Below are 21,236 nucleotides of genomic sequence, written 5' to 3' on the forward strand. Positions count from 1 at the left end.
TCCTCCTCCTCCTCCTCCTCCTCCTCACCACTGCATGTGTGGGGGTTGTGTGTGTGTCTGGCTGCTGTAGTGGGTGTGAAGCAGTGTGTGTGTGTGTGTCGAGTCGTGGCCCTGCAGCCAGTCCCGGTACAGAGTCTGCAGGACGGGGTTCAGCTCGGGCAGGCGGACCGGCAGGCTGCTGTAGGCGTCCTCCATCTGCTGAACCAGAGCTTTATCCACACGGCCCCCCCCATCACTCTCAGCCTGACCCCGGCCGCTCAGACACCCTGCAGCAAAAGAGGGGGTGATTTAGTGTTTGTTTGTGTGTTTAAATGTACATAAAAAGATGCTTTAAAAACACAGTTTGACATTTTTCAGAAGAAAGTTTCTAACAAGTGTCTAAATGAGACGAGTAAACCTCATCATTAGCCGCCTTTAGCTTAGCGGTGGTGACGTGAAGTCATGTGACCGTGCTGTAGTTCCTTTATAGCCCAACATTAGTCTCCTTTAGCTTAGCGGTGGTGACGTGAAGTCATGTGACCGTGCTGTAGTTCCTTTATAGCCCAACATTAGCCTCCTTTAGCTTAGCAGTGGTGACGTGAAGTCATGTGACCGTGCTGTAGTTCCTTTATAGCCCAACATTAGCCTCCTTTAGCTTAGCAGTGGTGACGTGAAGTCATGTGACCGTGCTGTAGTTCCTTTATAGCCCAACATTAGCCTCCTTTAGCTTAGCAGTGGTGACGTGAAGTCATGTGACCGTGCTGTAGTTCCTTTATAGCCCAACATTAGCTTTTTACTTAAAAAACATGAAGTGCTGTATATATGTGCTTTAATCTGAAGGACACCAGTATTTTTCTCAACCCTCAGGAGGTCATTCATCTAACTTAAAAACGTATCCCAGCAGTTCTGAGGTCAGTTTTTGAGGCTGGATCTGGTGGGATAACCCTTTAATTCTAAAGTCCTGTATGTGGTTGTGTGGTTACCTCCGGGGCAGGACAGCACCTCCACCAGCTGGTAGGGAATGCGGCCCTTCCTCATGCGGTGAACCAGAGTCTGGATGTTCCTGAAGCCGTAAACCGCCGCAAACTGCAGCAAAGTTTCCCCGTCGCGCTCCAGAGTCACCTCCTGGAAGTCCCTGTTCCTGGAAGACCAACGAGGAAGAGAAGAGTCTCAGACTGCTGTGTAATTGACGCACCACTGCAACCTATACGCACGCTCGTGTTGGATGGTCTTCCCTGACTATAGACTCAAACACTGGCACATCCTGATATATAAGGCTATTTCTTGGAGCTCCTCCTCCCTATCTAAGGATCTACATTTCTCTAGTGTGCCTCACCTCAGAGACTTGTACGTGATCTCCTGAACCTCCAGACCGAACAGTTCTTTCGCAGCGTGTTTGAAAACGTGCTCCAGAAATCCTTCAGATCCTTGGCCCTCGTGCCTCAGCAGCGCCGCGTCTCCAGCCTCACCCAGCCTGCAAACACAGTATTTTATACTAAATACATGTATATATATATATATATATATATACTGCACACTGCTAAAGACAGACGTGGTGAAATACAGGGTGTATGCAGGAATCCTGAGGTCAAGTGTAATCCCTTTTAAAACGTTTTTTAAGACCCTTTCCATACATTTTAAGACCTCATCGCAACTTTGAGTTCTAACCGGTTACCTTGGCAACACACTTTGCCTCACATTTACTATATTGATTGTAAGATAGCACAACTAAACAGAGTGCAGACAGACTACTGAAGCCTCCTCTCCACATGAACTTCAACCTCTCTGTGAAGGTCAGGTTTAATGCAGTATGCTGCTTTGTTGCTTCTGTACTCTGTGCTCTTTCATTCCAGTAAAACTCCTCAGAAAACATTAGAAACCAGTATTTGACCAATAAACAAAACAATTGACAAAACTTTGAACTATGAAATATGTTAAACTTTGGTGAGCTTCAGCGGGGTAATGCCATATAGGAGCTCCCTCTCAAATACCCAGGGGTTAAATTGGGCTGGGGCTGTCCGGGGCTAAGCCCTGGCACATAGGACGATGCTCTGACGTCATCACCCTCACACATTTGTCATATGTTTACAAAAAAGGATATATATGTTAAGACTTTTCTCGTTCTTAATATAGACTATATTTAGGGTCGATATGTGTTGACTTTACTTTAAAATAGCAGATCTCTGTGACCGGATATAGTTTGGCTTAGACTCCGGCCCCACAAGGACGCATACGGAACGCATACGCAAATGCAAAAAAGTCTTCCGTTCACACGCATTCGATTCATTAACGTGTCCGTTCACACTAGACCGCTGGAAATGCTGGAAACGATGTAGTACATATGCCAGGCCTGTAAGTGGCGCCGCTGCCTCCCGAAATACACCAAAAGCAGCGAAGAAGACCCCGGAGCATTGTTGCCCTTCTGTTTATTCTCCGCGGTGGACGGCGTGTTCTCCTGCTGTATCTCTCAGGTAGTCCACCAGCAGATGAAAAACACCCACCTCTCCGCCTCTTCCAAGGAACGAGGGGACCGTGCGGCAGAGTTTCCGTAAAAAAAATGTTCCGCCGGTCAACATGTCCATTAAAGTTTAAATCTTCCGTACAAAATTAGAAAAGTGCCGGTCAGAGGTCTTCTTTGTTATTTATTGAGCTTTAAAACAAATTGATAACGACTCTGTTCTCTGTATAATAATATAATAATATTTAATAAACGGTGACTGCCTCTCTTTTCCTCCCCCTCTTCTGACAGCCCAGCAGCAGCAGGAGACGCGGGGAGAGGGAGGCGGGCTCTTTCATCGTTATCAGAAAATGATCATATAGGGCACACACGGAGCCGTTGGACCCCCAGAGCGTTGCGTATGCCGGTCTACCCACCTTGGGACCCGTTACCGTAGTCGTTTATTCCCCCCCCCCACACGGAGCGGACCAAGGCAACGAAACTTAAAATAAGAAGCAGCATTTTACGGCGCGCTATGCATGGGGCCGCTTTAGGGGGTTTCCCGACATGTCGTTTCAGTAAATTAAAGGGTGTTTCATGTTGTCGTTGCTGTGAACCTTCTTAATATCTTGGAAAATGCCGTTTAATACTTTTTAATAGCCTTAATTGATTTAAATTGATTTATCAACTTTTAATACTTTTTAAGACCCCGCGGACACCCTGAAATACTCGGTCTGTGTAATATTCTACGAGATTTAAAGCGGTTGATTTAGTAAAACAGCACAGAATATTGAGATTTCTCTTCCTGTAAATTCATGATAACCAGTGTAAGTACTCACACGTGGTCGAGTGGAACTGAGTCCAGCTCCTCCACCGACACCTTCCTCTGCTCCATCAGGTGATAGATCTCCCCTGGAACACCAAATATTAAAATCAATACATACACACTGCTGGGGTCTCAGTGACACACCAAGCCTCCATATAATAAAGCAGTATTTAACACAAACCAGGAGTTCAAAAATGATAAGCCTTTAGTTAGTGTGAATGAATATTTCCACTTTTACAACGACTACCACTACAACTACCACTACTACTACTACTACTACAACTACCACTAGTACTACTACAACTACTACTACTAATACTACTACAACTACCACTAGTACTACTACAACTACTACTACTAATACTACTACAACTACCACTAGTACTACTACAACTACTACTACTAATACTACTACAACTACCACTAGTACTACTACAACTACTACCACTAATACTACTACAACTACCACTAGTACTACTACAACTACCACTAGTACTACTACAACTACTACTACTAATACTACTACAACTACCACTAGTACTACTACAACTACTACTACTAATACTACTACAACTACCACTACTACTACTACAACTACCACTAGTACTACTACAACTACTACCACTAATACTACTACAACTACCACTAGTACTACTACAACTACTACTACTAATACTACTACAACTACCACTAGTACTACTACAACTACTACTACTAATACTACTACAACTACCACTAGTACTACTACAACTACTACTACTAATACTACTACAACTACCACTACTACTACTACAACTACCACTAGTACTACTACAACTACTACCACTAATACTACTACAACTACCACTAGTACTACTACAACTACTACTACTAATACTACTACAACTACCACTAGTACTACTACAACTACTACTACTAATACTACTACAACTACCACTAGTAGTACTACAACTACTACCACTAATACTACTACAACTACCACTAGTACTACTACAACTACCACTAGTACTACTACAACTACCACTAGTACTACTACAACTACTACTACTAATACTACTACAACTACCACTACTACTACTACAACTACCACTAGTACTACTACAACTACTACCACTAATACTACTACAACTACCACTAGTACTACTACAACTACTACTACTAATACTACTACAACTACCACTAGTACTACTACAACTACTACTACTACTAATACTACTACAACTACCACTAGTACTACTACAACTACTACTACTAATACTACTACAACTACCACTAGTACTACTACAACTACTACCACTAATACTACTACAACTACCACTAGTACTACTACAACTACTACTACTAATACTACTAAAACTACCACTAGTACTACTACAACTACTACCACTAATACTACTACAACTACCACTAGTACTACTACAACTACTACCACTAATACTACTACAACTACCACTAGTACTACTACAACTACTACCACTAATACTACAACTACTACCACTAATACTACTACAACTACCACTAGTACTACTACAACTACTACTACTAATACTACTACAACTACCACTAGTACTACTACAACTACTACTACTAATACTACTACAACTACCACTAGTACTACTACAACTACTACCACTAATACTACTACAACTACCACTAGTACTACTACAACTACCACTAGTACTACTACAACTACTACTACTAATACTACTACAACTACCACTAGTACTACTACAACTACTACTACTAATACTACTACAACTACCACTACTACTACTACAACTACCACTAGTACTACTACAACTACTACCACTAATACTACTACAACTACCACTAGTACTACTACAACTACTACCACTAATACTACTAAAACTACCACTAGTACTACTACAACTACTACCACTAATACTACAACTACTACCACTAATACTACTACAACTACCACTAGTACTACTACAACTACTACTACTAATACTACTACAACTACCACTAGTACTACTACAACTACTACTACTAATACTACTACAACTACCACTAGTACTACTACAACTACTACCACTAATACTACTACAACTACCACTAGTACTACTACAACTACCACTAGTACTACTACAACTACTACTACTAATACTACTACAACTACCACTAGTACTACTACAACTACTACTACTAATACTACTACAACTACCACTACTACTACTACAACTACCACTAGTACTACTACAACTACTACCACTAATACTACTACAACTATCACTAGTACTACTACAACTACTACTACTAATACTACTACAACTACCACTAGTACTACTACAACTACTACTACTAATACTACTACAACTACCACTAGTACTACTACAACTACTACTACTAATACTACTACAACTACCACTAGTACTACTACAACTACTACCACTAATACTACTACAACTACCACTAGTACTACTACAACTACTACTACTAATACTACTACAACTACCACTAGTACTACTACAACTACTACCACTAATACTACTACAACTACCACTAGTACTACTACAACTACCACTAGTACTACTACAACTACTACTACTAATACTACTACAACTACCACTAGTACTACTACAGCTACTACCACTAATACTACTACAACTACCACTAGTACTACTACAACTACTACCACTAATACTACTACAACTACCACTAATACTACTACAACTACCACTAGTACTACTACAACTACTACTACCACTAGTACTACTACAACTACTACTACTACTACCACTAGTACTACTACAACTACTACTACTACTACCACTAGTACTACTAAAACTACTACTACTACTGCAACTACTACGTCTACAACTACTACAACTACTACCGGTACAACTACTTCTACTACTACAACAACTAATACTACTACAACTACCACTAGTACTACTACAACTACCACTAATACTACTACAACTACCACTAATACTACTACAACTACCACTAGTACTACCGGTACAACTACTTCTACTACTACAACAACTAATACTACAACTACTACCACTAATACTACTACAACTACCACTAATACTACTACAACTACCACTAATACTACTACAACTACCACTAGTACTACTACAACTACTACTACCACTAGTACTACTACAACTACTACTACTACTACCACTAGTACTACTACAACTACTACTACTACTACCACTAGTACTACTAAAACTACTACTACTACTGCAACTACTACTGGTACAACTACTTCTACTACTACAACTTGTACTTACATTATACTACTGCGTACATTTGATATCCAACTCCTTCAGCCTACTTTCAGCTACAGACACCATTCAGCTATTCAAATATTCAGCTTTTCTGCATTTTCAGCCGAGTCAGCAACACATTTACGCAGCCGACAGCATTCACACACATGTTCTAGTTGTTATGGAGATGGAGGTGAGTGTACCCGAGGTGAGGACACAGTCCACGTCGCGGCTCTCCAGCAGGCTGTTGTAGAACTCCTCTCTCACGGCCTCCAGCTTCTTATCGAAACACGGAGCCACCAACACATGAAACACCTTCTCTGGACTCAGCTTCTGCTCAGAGACACAAACAACATCAGAGGCATTCACATGAGGAAGAAGCTGGTGCACGGAGCGTTTTACACAAATCTGTTCTATAAAGCCAGAGTCTACAGAACGTGGATCTTAGAACAGCAAAATCCCTTGAAATGTTTACAAGCTAATTAAAAACCTATCTTTTTAATATGGCTTTTAATTTGGGTTAATTTATCTGTTTTGCTTTTACATTTTTTAATTATTTTATTAATGAATAATTATTCCTTATTAACATGTTATGTTTTCCGGCTCTGTTGTGATTGGTCCACAGCTTAGGGATGTCCCGCCCCCTTGACTCTCAGCTCACCTGCTGTTTGGAGAAGAAGTCTTTAACCAGACATCCCATAATCTGCTGAGGAGACCTGGCTGTGCAGATATGAGGAGTCACCAGACTGCCCAGAACACGCTCCGAGTACCGGATCCACCCTACACACACACAGAGAGAGAGAGAGAGAGAGAGAGAGAGAGAGAGAGAGAGAGAGAGAGAGAGAGAGAGAGAGAGAGAGAGAGAGAGAGAGAGAGAGACACACACACACGATTATTAACCATATTCAATGTAAATACTGCTACTGTAAATATATGTTTTATGTTATTATAGTTTACTTCAAATTGTCTGTGTTTTAAATCTTTGTTTTATTTGATGTATGCGCCACAACACCAAGTACAGTTCCTTGTTTGTGTTAACCTACCTGTTGATAAACCTGTTTCTGATTAACACACATTGTGAAACTAACATTTAACCCTCTACACACACGACACTCCAGATGACTCTAACCCTACAGGCTGAATGAATGGAAGTCAATGCATTTGTTGGAAGAAGTCTCTCTTGGGTTCCTATCTGTGCTGAAGGGAGTGGTGGGAGCTTCTCTATCTCTCCCCTGCAGCCCCACTGATATCTCAGCTATAAAACAAGCTGCAAAACCATTCACTCTGCCTCATGTCGAGGGCTGCAGTGCTGTGAGCTCAGCAGAATTAAGAAAAACACATGTTACGACACTACTCGGGTCATTTCTCTGAGGCGTTTCATAAGAGCTGTTGCAGGATCAATGTCTGCTCGTTTAAATGTATGCTGACACAATGCACACAGCCTGGAGCAGTGAGCCGTTTAAATGTATGCTATAAACATGGATACAAAAGCCCTGAGGAGATCACTTTCCACACACTAATGGCGCATTTCCACTGCAGCGGGTAGCCCCGTTTAAGCGTCCTTAATCGTCCTCAAGCGGACAGGCCAGTTTTTGGTGGTCTTTCCATACAGCGTAGCACCGGCTAGCGGGTACTTTTCCCCTCTTTTTCCCTGACGTCAACACTCGACTGCCGATTGGTCAGAGAGAATCGTCACAAGATCGCGCGTGAGATCATCCCTAGCGTCGCATATATATCTAGAAGGAAGCTTGCAGCATTTTTATACACAGCACTTTTGTAAACGGAGGAGCTACAAAAATGGCAACGTCAAATAAAAGCACACCGTGGTCGATCGAGGAGGTGACGACGTTCCTACATCTCATTGGGGATGATCAAATCCAGCGGGAGCTCGACGGAACAACTCGAAATGTGAAGAGAAAAAAAAGCTGATCGCCCCGCCTACACGGCGTTGCTGCCCCAGGTCCTAAACTGTAATGGAAATGCGCCACGGCCTCGGACGGCCAGCGAGGCAGCCCGAGGCCTGAGTGAGGACGCTTAGGGACGCTTAAACGGGGCTACCCCGCTGCAGTGGAAATGTGCCATAAGTAATAAACTACTCTGAGTTCAGTGTTGTTGCTCTGCTAAGATTAAAAAAGGGTTATTTTGGGGAGCCAGAGGAGCGGAAAGACACACAAGAATATTCACTCATTTAAAAAAAGAAATGTACAAGCTTTGTTAAAACTAAGCACTAAGTTTGAAAGCTCTTTAAATCATCAGTTTAACCTCAACTACCGAGACACACATCTGCTTTAAGGTACTTTGTGCAAACTGATGCCTTATATTTTCTGTCCTTCTAGGTAACATGTCCTCAGAATAAACAACAACAAATGTTTGTATATTTTCTGCTAGTACTCAGTGTTTTGCTCTGTAAATACGAATACAGTTTGTAATTCAATTCAATCGTTAAGTTTCAACATCCCTGGCTCAATACAAAGTCTATTTGTGTGTTGATGTGCTTTTTCCTGTCAAATAAATAAAGGTTTTCAGTCACTCATACGTCTGTTGCCCCACTCTTTGTTTAAATATTGCAAAATCAACAAACATTACAAATCTCACATTGACCTGAAGTCCAGTGCGTTTCCCTCGTCAACAGCAAGCCATTTCTACATCCTCTGGTTTCTACCATTAGGGCAGTGGTTCATTACCTCCAGAGATGTTAAAGTACACACATCCTTTACTCAGGTAGAAGTACAGATACCCGTGTTTAAAAATACTCTAGTAAAAGTAGAAGTACTGACTAAACTTCTGACTCAAGTAAAAGTAAAGAGGCTTTGAAATGTACTTCAGTAAAAAGTACCCATAACTAGCAGCTGTTTTAAAGAGTACCTGACCTCCCTTTATATTAATAGAACAATAATGTCATTGTTAGCTAATGAATGTTTCCATGGTGACCAACGGCAACATGACAACGTTTCCATTGGTCCCTCTTCTTTAGAGAAGACCAGGAAATGATGGATACACGGATCGTGTTCAAATCAATAGGCACGCAATGACTCTAAATAATAATGATCACGCCACCAAACACACATTCAGACTAAAGGAACCAGCCTGTTTGGAAAATGAGAGAAGTAGAAAGTACAGGTATTTGGGTTCAACATGTAAGAAGTAGAAAGTACAGGTATTTGTGTTCAACATGTGAGAAGTAGAAAGTACAGGTATTTGAGTTCAACATGTAAGAAGTAGAAAGTACAGGTATTTGAGTTCAACATGTAAGAAGTAGAAAGTACAGGTATTTGAGTTCAACATGTAAGAAGTAGAAAGTACAGGTATTTGGGTTCAACATGTAAGAAGTAGAAAGTACAGGTATTTGGGTTCAACATGTAAGAAGTAGAAAGTACAGGTATTTGAGTTCAACATGTAAGAAGTAGAAAGTACAGGTATTTGTGTTCAACATGTGAGAAGTAGAAAGTACAGGTATTTGAGTTCAACATGTAAGAAGTAGAAAGTACAGGTATTTGGGTTCAACATGTAAGAAGTAGAAAGTACAGGTATTTGGGTTCAACATGTAAGAAGTAGAAAGTACAGGTATTTGTGTTCAACATGTAAGAAGTAGAAAGTAAAAAGTCGTCAGAAAAAGAAGTAGTGGAGTAAAGTACTGAGACCAGAAACATGTACTTAAGTACAGTAACAAAGTATTTGTACTCCACTACTTCCCAGCTCTGATTGGCTGAACCAGGGAGACAGTGGGGGGTAAACGGGGAGGAGAGAGGGAGGTTTACCCGGGCAGGAGGAGGTGAACATGGGCAGAGCGGTGGAGTCTTGGTTCCTCCGGCGAAACCTCTGAACAAACTCCTTCTGACTCTCTAAGATACTGAAGCCTGCAGCCAGAGTGCTGTCCAACACAAAGTGCACACCTACAGGACACACAAACAACAACAACAACAACAACAGAGAGGTGAGGGAAAAATCAGATAAAGGAAAATGGGAAGTGGAGCATCTGTGGTTCTGTACTGTGTTGGTTAGGGTATCAAACTTTATTTATAAAGCACTTTTCATTCACAAAAGTGACGATAAGCGCTTCATAATCACAAATAAAAACAATTCTACCAATAGCAGTGAGTAAACACAGGAATGAAGAAGTATAAAATAAATAAAAATGAATAAATACAAAATGATAACATTAAAATGATATAAGAATACAATTTAAATAAAAATAAATATAACTGAATTAATTAATTCAAAAACCAAAAAAATAAGAATTAGTTAAAAAAAATAAAATAATGAAAAATGTTTTTAATAATAATAATAAAAAATAATAATTATAATTAATTTTTAAATAAAATAATAAAAAGTAACAAAAATTAAATAACAATACAAATAAATTAATTTTTTTTTAAAAAAGAATAAAATAACAATTATTCTAAAGGCGTACCTAAACTCTTGAGGAAGCCGCAGAGTTTGTGCGCTGCCTCCGTGATGTCCACTCCGAACTTCACAGCGAAGAAAGGCAGAGACTGCGGACACACCGAGGCGACCAGGACGCGTCGCTTCGACACGTCACACTTCTGAGAGCGAGGACACACAGCAGAGGGACATCTTTAAAGTGTGACACTCTCCTTTTTTCAAGAAAATATATAGAGATCAAACATTATATACACACAACACACTGACATCAACGGTACACAGGTACATACACAGAGTATAACATTAAGAAATAAAGAAAATAGGGACAAACACAAAGGTGTATCAATACACATATTTGGTCTCGATTGCCTTCCCTTTTTCCAAGTAAAAGTCTGCATCATTTGGTCTGGAGCCACTCACATTTTTCTCTTGTGAATATGAAATGCTCCCAAAGACAAAACTAGTTCTATAAACAAAAACAATAATTGTATTTAATCCATCACCTTAAAAGTTTATAAAAATGTCCTCACCCTTAAGTTGTATCCCGTTTCTCGGATGTTATTCGAAGTGCAACACTCCCCAGCATTGTCCGATTTCAGAGGTTGTTTTATTATTGTTATTATTATTATTATTAGTTTATACCTTGTTGAGCGCCAGCACTCGCTCCAGCTCCTCCAGGTTCTGCTGAGAGATCTTCAGACTCTCCTCCTCCGACAGACAGCCGTCACAGGACAGACAGGAGCTGAGCAGCAGGGGGGATTCTTCAGGGAGCTGGGGGGTAAAAGAGGTGTATATCAGTGTGTAGTGTCTCTACTTTAAAGAGTCCTCTCCTGCTGATGTTCAGGTGTATATCAGTATGTAGTGTCTCTACTTTAAAGAGTCCTCTCCTGCTGATGTTCAGGTGTATATCAGTATGTAGTGTCTCTACTTTAAAGAGTTCTCTCCTGCTGATGTTCAGGTGTATATCAGTATGTAGTGTCTCTACTTTAAAGAGTCCTCTCCTGCTGATGTTCAGGTGTATATCAGTATGTAGTGTCTCTACTTTAAAGAGTCCTCTCCTGCTGATGTTCAGGTGTATATCAGTATGTAGTGTCTCTACTTTAAAGAGTCCTCTCCTGCTGATGTTCAGGTGTATATCAGTATGTAGTGTCTCTACTTTAAAGAGTCCTCTCCTGCTGATGTTCAGGTGTATATCAGTACGTAGTGTCTCTACTTTAAAGAGTCCTTTCCTGCTGATGTTCAGGTGTATATCAGTACGTAGTGTCTCTACTTTAAAGAGTCCTCTCCTGCTGATGTTCAGGTGTATATCAGTATGTAGTGTCTCTACTTTAAAGAGTCCTCTCCTGCTGATGTTCAGGTGTATATCAGTATTTAGTGTCTCTACTTTAAAGAGTCCTCTCCTGCTGATGTTCAGGTGTATATCAGTATGTAGTGTCTCTACTTTAAAGAGTCCTCTCCTGCTGATGTTCAGGTGTATATCAGCATGTAGTGTCTCTACTTTAAAGAGTCCTCTCCTGCTGATGTTCAGGTGTATATCAGTACGTAGTGTCTCTACTTTAAAGAGTCCTCTCCTGCTGATGTTCAGGTGTATATCAGCATGTAGTGTCTCTACTTTAAAGAGTCCTCTCCTGCTGATGTTCAGGTGTATATCAGTACGTAGTGTCTCTACTTTAAAGAGTCCTCTCCTGCTGATGTTCAGGTGTATGAATGCTAGGAATCTGACGGATGTGTGAGTGTTTCTGAGCCGTGAATCACGCAGAAGCTTGAGCTCATGTTTACCGAAGAGGGACTCACATTTATTTTGGAAACAAGTCCTTAAACTCGGATACAATGTCTTAAGACATGTTAGTCAACGGAGACTAAGAGGGGCAGACCTAACAAGCGAAGTGCATCCATACAAATGTGTGATTAAAGAAGCTTAGTGGTTTAAGTGAAGAAAAAACACAGCCTCAGATTTGAGCATATACTCAAGGTTGGGATATTAAAAAGTGTTATCGAGCCAGTCTGAATAAATGCTTTGTACTGCGTTGTTTAAAAACTCGAGTGTAGGATTTATTTTGCATTACCTGTCCATTGACTTCCTCTTTCTCCAGGTGTGAGTCGGCACCATCTTCACTCTGCTTCTTGTTGCACTGTGTGAAACATCGATACATGTTACATTAGTTTTTAAATTCAGCATGCATAGGAGGGTCAACGGATATATATGTGAGCAAAAACTAAGTCTGCAACTAGCGATGGTTTTCATTATTTGTTAAATATCCGCAAACTCCACCAGGTGATCTCTTTAAGTGTCTTGTTTTATTAGTCAAAGCCACTTTTTGTACTGTCAAACTACTATTTCATTAACACAGCAATACAAGTACACAAACAAAAAAAAAACATGGTATTTAATGCTAGAATATGCTGTTACGCGAGACATCTCCACATTGCACAGGCCGAACGCTGACATTTCCGCATGAAAATGTGCTTCAAATATGATGCAGGAACTCACCTGTTTGGTGCAGTTCTCACACTTCTCCTTGCGCTTCGGTACGTTGACCTCTGACATCTTCTTCTGCGGTTATCTGTGAATAGAGCACGTTATATATATGTAAAGATATATAAAGATTAAAGCACTATTAGCTTTATATGGCTGGTCATGTCCTCTGAAGCATGAGGACTGTCCTGCTACTGGGAGATGTCTTTGCCTCTAAGCCCCGCCCTCCTCTCACTGTTATCCAATCACAGGCAGAGCACTAATCATGGAAACAACAGCCATATAAATGGTGAGAAATGAACCCTGTCATTAACTTTTAAATGGCTCAGGGTAATTATATACGCAGTAAAACAGAAACAGACACAATCACAGAGATGTAATTATGTTTCAAATACGTCACGTAAAATACAGAAACATGTCAAAAAGTGGTGTGTCTTGTATTTTATACCCAAGGAAGAGGATTAGGGAGTAGGGACACATGAGGACATTTCAAAAATCTGATTTCAATCTCAGAATTCTAATTTAAAGGTCTAGTAAAATAGATGTACATTGTTCAATGTTCCAAACTCACATTGGTTTCTCAATCAGCATCTCTGTATAGTATGTGTATTCACTCTCTGTCCTACACGGCTTGTTGGAGCTCCTGCCCCCCCCCCCCCCCCCCGCCCCCTCCCTGTGAGCCCACTGTGCTCTGATTGGTCAGCTCGTCCACTCTGTTCTGATGAGTCCACCACCGTTACAGCGGAACATCAGTGATTATGTTTTACAATGGCGTTTGTTAGCAACCAGGAAATGACAAACAGATGAGAATGCTGCGTGGGGTCTGGGTGCCGTGTTGGTGGGACGTTGGGGGGCTCGCTGCTGTGTGGAGCGGACAGTGTGAGCTGGCTTACTGGTGTTGTTTCCTGGTTGCTGCGTGGGGTCTGCGAGACACCGCGAAACTCTCCTGAACTGAGCCTGAGCACACACACACACTCACTGGGGTCGTTTCTCAATCGCGAGGAAACTGGCTTCCAAGCCAATATTTCAAGGATACTACGTTATCGAGTGCCGCCGAAGGACTGTTCCAATATCCAGCATACTTGGAATTCCACAGAGGCCGCGTCCTTGGTTTGGGGGTAATTTCGAGGCTGCACATGGGTAGACTCTGCGTCCTTCAAATCCCCACAATGCTTTGCGCACGGACCAATTTCCCCGAATCTGTGGCGGAAAATGTAAGGCGGGGCCTCTCATATGACGCACACCTGCACACTTGCTAGCCTGTTCCACTCTTCGTTTTCCGAATGCCAGGAAGGATTCTTGCCTAGCTTCTGAAGGAAGTGACTCGGAAGACATGTGCTACCAAGCAAGCATCCTCGAGATTGAGAAACAGCCTGGGTATTTCTCAATGTCGAGTAAAGCTGCTTCAGAGTCACTATTTCAAGCATACTATGTCATCGAGTGCCGCCGAAGGATTGTTCCAATGTCCAGCATATTTGGAATTCTACCGAGCCCTGCGTACTTCGTAGCGAGACATTTCGAGGCTGCACTTGTGTAGACTCCGCAGTCTTAAAATCCCCACAATGCTTTGCGCACGGACCAATTTCCCCAAATCTGTGGCTGAAAATGTAAGGCGGGGCCTCTCATATGACGCACACCTGCACACTTGCTCGCCTGTTCCACTCTTCGTTTTCCGAATGCCAGGAAGTATTCTTGCCTCGCTTCTGAAGCAAGTGACTCGGAAGACATGTGCTACCAAGCAAGCGTACTCGACATTGAGAAACACCCACACCCTGAGAAAAGATAAGGCTGAGTGAGTGAGTGTGTAAGGAGCTCCACGGACTGGTCCATTTGGTCGTCGTTACGTCACTGTGACCAGGAAGCAAACAATGGAAAAAGAGAAATGTCCAACGAGGCATTCTGGGTCAGCATAGACAGGTATTTTCTGTGTTAGAGTTTTACCCGCTACAGGGTGTACTTTGAGGGTTTGTGACTCTGCAGACTATGCATAACAAGCTACATAACACACAAGGGGACGGGTAATAACCAGAAAAGCATGACATGGGACCTTTAATTACAAATATATATATATATAACTGTAATAAATATAACAAATAATAATAAAACAAACAGATCAGATATTTTCTCAGAAATTTAAAAGGTATTTTCCCCCTTTGGTCACATCCCAATAAATTGTATCTCATATGGCCCTAATCCTCTTCCGTAGATAAATAAATAGCTCGTATCTTCCGTAGCTAAATAAACAGCCCGTATCTTCCGGAGCTAAATAGACAGCTCGTATCTTCCGTAGCTAAATAAACAGCTCGTAATACATAATCATATTAAAGTTGATTCCTAACCCAGATGAATTAGAAATATGTAACACAGTAAATGCAATAATAGATCTTACCACAAGATTAGCCATCGCCCCTGAAGGACCCCATACGACCTCATATCTTTACAACACGTATTCCTAATAGATAATCAGAACATTAAAGCTTATATTTTAAGATTTGTACTCACCTTTTACTCTTATTTCACAGACAAAGACGCAGAAGGACCTCAGAGGACAATCAGACACAGCAGGGGAACTCGGTTACTCAGCACTATTTCTATAGTAAGCAGTATTTCTTTAAAGTTTAATCATTTGTAGACGGTGTCACAGTTTCCTGGGTTTAACCTCCGCTGTTATTTTATAATACTGGTGTATAAAAGTGCTTTTTGATTCCGTTATTTAAGACAGTCCGGTGTGTACGTCTGACTCCATTGTTTTCTAACCGGTATGCCGGAGTACGCATGCGCAGACGGTTTTTTTTTGCCGTTGATTTGGAGCCCTACTGCCATCTGCTGGACTACAGTGGATAACATAAATAAAATGAAATGTATCAAAACAATACAATAAATACATACAATACAAATAAATAAAATAAATAAAATAAATAAAATAAATAAAATAAATAAAATAAATAAAATAAATAAAATAAATAAAATAAATAAAAATAAATAAAGTAAATAAAACAAAAGCATTTATACACACAAATAAATATGTGTGTAGTAATTCTTATAGAACTTTACTTTATGACAGGGAAGTTAACAAATAATGTGAGGTAAACTAGGACAGGGTATATGCAGGAATCCTGAAGTCAAATTTAAGACCTTTTAAGACCTTTTTTAAGACCCTTTCCATACATTTTAAGACCTCATCGCCACTTCGAGTTTTAACCGGTTACACAGTTTACCTCACATTTACTATATAGTATTGATTGTCCTTCCTCCTTATCTTCCAACCATTTGGACGCAAACTTGCATTTCCCCATAACGATGTTGTTTAGAAACCGGCGTAAGCGGACCGTCGCACGCTATCAAGCAGTGAGCGTGCGATATCCTGTTCAGAGATGACGTCAAATCCAACGGGATGCCATACATAAACTACACAGAATCGCACTACACACCTACGCAATGATTACATTCAGGCAGACTGTAGAATACAACCTCTTTGGATAATTTATATACTTATTGAAAACAAGAGACACAACGTAATACCTTGGAAAATGCCGTTTAATACTTTTTAATAGACTTTATTTTCGCTAAATTGATTTATCAACTTGTAATACTTGTTAAGACCCCCCGCGGACACCCTGTAGGATCTGGTAGGATGTACATATATACAGATATGTGAGCAGAATATATTTGTTAAATACATATTAACAACCCATATCGTATTTTTCCAAGAGTAGACCGGAGTAGACCTGATAAATTAAGTGGCTTTTCAAAGTAGTTGGCTTTTCAAAGTAGTTCACAAATAAACAAAAACACGAATATTCTAGAAATAATGTTAACGTGAAAGCTATTATAACAAATAAGGAAGATAATGTTTATTGAAAATATATTCTAGTCGTATGAAAAACGAAAAACGTGCGCAGTAAATCTACATGTATGCGTTGGATGCTTTTATTTTTAAGGCGGCAAGAAAGTGAGCTCGTCCAATCAGAGGCGAGAGATCCAGGAAGGAAGTAGTGTTGTTGCATTAACATGAAAATAACTTCCTTATATTTCACTACATGTGTTTCCTCCCAAAATAACCGTTTTCTAACACTGCAACGCGAATACTAACGCAGAGGAAGAAGATTTAAAGGTAAGTAATGCAACATGTATTCAAGTTTATATATTTATAAAGCTGTTTTGAGGCAGAGAAGTGTCCATTACATCCAGTGCATCTTCTGCAGGAGCATCTTTGTGTCTTGGTGGGTTTTTAGATTTATTTAAGGAGTTTAATTTCTGAAAAATAATCGCAAAAACATGTATTTTATTCTCCTGCCTCCTGTGATATGTAACCAAGCATATAACCTGTTTGTATTTGTGTATCCAGCTCTGTCCCCACCCTAAAACAATAGAGGTGGATGGACTCTGCTGATACAAAGTCTGTGGATAATCCTCTGAAATACTGTCCACAGATTAAAGTTTGGAGACTATTTCTGTATGTATAAATGAGAAACAAATCTGCATTACCCTAATTAACTTGGACATATTTGATTAACAGACTAGCTGGATCAACTCTCAATGATTAACATCTGCAGAGAAATCCACATAAGACACAAAAACCTCTTAAAGAAACATTAACAATTATCTATTTAAGGTTTTAGTGAACGTTGGGACATTTTAACGGTTGAAGTAAGGAGACTTCATGTCAGATTATGGATAGTAAGGATGGTTGTGATATACATGTTCCCTTTGTTGAATTAAGATAGGAGTAATGAATTAATAATTAATATTTTGTCTCATATTTGACTAAATCAGGGCTTAACCTTAACTATCATGGTAACCGAAGACAGGATAAAGAACTTTCTGTATTTCAACTCCAGGGTATATTTCAGTGCTTTGTTTTAAAGGTCCCATGTCACGGCCATTTCTACTGATCATAATTCCATTGTTGAGCTAGAACAGATTTACATTGTTCAATGTTCCAAACTCACATTGGTTTCTCATACAGCATCTCTGTATAGTATGTGTATTCACTCTCTGTCCTACACGGCTTGTTGGAGCTCCTTTCCCCCCCCCTGTGAGCCCAGTGGCCGTCTGCGAGACACAGCGAAAACCGTTTACATGCAGAAAAACCTTCATAACACACAAGGGGACGGGTGATAACCAGAACAGCATGACATGTGACCTTTAACTGGTATTAATATCATGTGAAATATGCTTTAACTACATGTAAAGTGTATATATATGTTTGTCTGAGTTCAGATGGGTTACATGATGGTAGAAAGGCACAGCGCCACGCTGCTCCACCTGAAGAGATCTCCAGGCCTGCGCTCCTGGTCCCTGCTCGTTGGTAAGTGTGTGTGCAAATGCTACGATACGATGGGATAATACTTTAATGGTCAGATCAAGTCTGAAATGCTCCTTGCATCACAGCAGCTCCATGTGTAACATCAACAGACACATATCAAGACACAACACATGAGAAATGTAACGTAGCAGCAGGATCAGTGAGAGAAAAGCTGCTCAGAGCCTTCAGCGTGCATCTGATCTGGATTCAGCTCTTGTTCACACAATCTGTGCAATACAACATAAATAAACATCCAGAACTAATAAAACTGCAACGCTACGTCGACTGACATTAAAGTAATATTCTGTTTTCATTTATAATCCAATAGTTAGACCCGGTTAGGTATGACTTTACCACGCTTCTTTGTACATTTTATTACTTAGAATTTGTTTATGACCCTCTGTAGTGACTTAAAAACATATATTTAACTGATACATATACTGCTAATTCAAACATCTGTTACTCTCGCTAATTCATCTCGTAAAGTACGTAGTAGCACCGTTTTCTACATTAGCAGAGAGGAGTGGAATCAAACCCACTTCACAATCAAATCTCCCCATTGTCCATTTAAAAAAACAGCATGAAAATGGATGGCCAGTAAATAAATAGTGTGAAAAATATTCTAATTGATGTTTTTGAATTTGTGTGCTTGTTTGTTTTTTAAATATACGTTTGTATGACTTTATGATATTGATTATCTCATGTTTCTATTTGGTGTAAAAAAGGGATTTAAGTAGCATGGTCATGTCCTGCCTTCACTGCCTGCACAGCAATGGACTGTACTTTTAATATATGAAATAATATTTTACAGGTGCTCAAATTAAAATCAATCGATACAACAGCAATCACACATTGGAAGCCAGATTGAAGGGCTGAGTTGTTATATGAAATCAAATGAATAATATGTCTCTTTGTTTCTCAGGTATAGCCTCTGTTGGGTTGGCGGCTGCATACTACAGCTCAGGTACATCAAACTAAATCACCTTTGTATGTAGTGTAACTTTCTGCAGCTCCATTATAGTCTCTGTGTTTGGAACCCCACAGACAGCATGCTGTGGAAGCTCTTCTACGTGACGGGCTGCCTCTTTGTGGCCATGCAGAACATGGAGGAGTGGGAGGAGGCCGTGTTCGACAAAACCAAAAACCTGATCGAGCTCAAGACCTTCAGTCTGTACGCTTTAGTGCTGACGCTGTGGAGGAAAGGCCACGAGAAAAGTCAGTAACACTGGAGCTATCTATCTGTCTATCTATCTCTCTATCTCTCTATCTATCTATCTATCTATCTATCTATCTATCTATCTATCTATCTATCTCTCTATCTATCTATCTATCTATCTATCTATCTATCTATCTATCTATCTATCTATCTCTCTATCTATCTATCTATCTATCTATCTATCTATCTATCTATCCATCCATCCATCTATCTATCTATCTATCTATCTCTCTCTCTCTCTCTCTCTCACTCTCTATCTCTCTCTCTCTCTCTCTCACTCTCTATCTCTCTCTCTCTCTCTCTATCTATCTATCTATATCTATCTATCTATCTATCTATCTATCTATCTATCTATCTCTCTATCTATCTATCTATCTATCTATCTATCCCTCTATCTCTCTATCTCTCTATCTATCTATCTATCCCTCTATCTCTCTATCTATCTCTCTATCTATCTATCCATCCATCCATCCATCCATCTATCTATCTATCTATCTATTCATCTATTCTCTCTCTCTCTCTCTCTCTCTCTCTCTCTCTCTCTCTCCCTCTCAGTTGTGCTGGATCTGACCCAGCTGTGTGACGTCTGCGTTCAGGAGGAGAAGGTCAGATATCTGGGGAAGGGATACCTGCTGATTCTGAGGCTGGCTGCGGGGTTCTCCTACCCCCTCACCCAGAGCGCCATGCTGGGGGGGCGCAGGTAAAAAAGATTCTCTCTCTTTTTGTCCTGATCCATTTTTATAAAAACCTGTCTGAAAATGATGTCATAACGGTGTTTTGGCTTTTGTAACCATTAGCCAAGGTAACTCCCCCCCCCCCCCCCCCCTTATCACCTGAATCTCCTCTAGAGCACCATTGAGTTCTTTGTAACCAAATCTCTCTCAGACGGGCGTCGGGAGGGGCTCCTTATCATCATCTAAAGTAACAGACAGAGAATCAGCACTTTGGAAACAGGGCTGAAACAGAGGGGATTATGGGTAATGCTGCAATGATCTGTTTGGTGTTTCAGCCAATCAGAGACAGGCTCTGTAGAAAATAGAAAATAAGGTGTAATGCAGCTTGATCAAATACCAGATAAAAAGATATTCACACAAATGGGTCTCTCTTAACAAACACATTGATACAAAACACATATTTTTCAGCGTTGCAGCCTCTGAAAAGCTCACGATTTTATTATTCTGGTTCTCTCTCACAGCTCTCACAGAAAAAGATTGTGAACAGTCATAAATGTATTTAAAGACATCATTATGAACTCAATTAATTTAGTAAAACTTGGATTCAAAGTCTTCTTATTGTCTGATTAAAGAGTTATGATTAAATCCAAATAACTTCAGAAGAAAAGGCTCTTTCTAAATAACACAGCACAACAAAT

The 21,236-nt window shown here is 40.2% G+C and overlaps 2 protein-coding genes across 4 annotated transcripts in view; one reads left to right on the plus strand and one right to left on the minus strand.

The window, feature by feature from the left end:
- On the minus strand, positions 1-16,147 carry narf (nuclear prelamin A recognition factor). Its single transcript, XM_079658027.1, has 12 exons — positions 15,843-16,147; positions 13,356-13,428; positions 12,931-12,996; positions 11,507-11,635; positions 10,893-11,025; positions 10,240-10,374; positions 7,143-7,261; positions 6,685-6,814; positions 3,256-3,328; positions 1,316-1,453; positions 963-1,120; positions 1-266 (listed from the first exon to the last, which is right to left on the minus strand). Exons 2-12 carry the CDS (start codon positions 13,410-13,412, stop codon positions 25-27), a joined length of 1,380 nt encoding a protein of 459 aa, XP_079514153.1. The 5' UTR covers positions 13,413-13,428; positions 15,843-16,147; the 3' UTR covers positions 1-24.
- The window catches only part of cybc1 (cytochrome b-245 chaperone 1), a 16,114-nt gene continuing 9,818 nt past the window's right edge, over positions 14,941-21,236 (plus strand). The window contains exons 1-6 of one of the 3 annotated variants that reach the window (XM_079658029.1): positions 14,941-15,257; positions 15,863-15,936; positions 18,564-18,651; positions 19,571-19,612; positions 19,693-19,863; positions 20,420-20,564. In XM_079658029.1, the coding sequence (XP_079514155.1) occupies positions 18,564-18,651; positions 19,571-19,612; positions 19,693-19,863; positions 20,420-20,564 (446 nt within the window). In that variant the 5' untranslated portion in view covers positions 14,941-15,257; positions 15,863-15,936. Of the gene's footprint in view, positions 15,258-15,862; positions 15,937-16,315; positions 17,455-18,563; positions 18,652-19,570; positions 19,613-19,692; positions 19,864-20,419; positions 20,565-21,236 lie in introns of those variants that run through there. The other 2 variants (XM_079658030.1, XM_079658028.1) reach the window with 2 other exon arrangements.

The sequence above is a fragment of the Notothenia rossii genome, assembly GCF_949606895.1.
Source record: "Notothenia rossii genome assembly, chromosome: 11".
Lineage (NCBI taxonomy): Eukaryota > Metazoa > Chordata > Actinopteri > Perciformes > Nototheniidae > Notothenia > Notothenia rossii.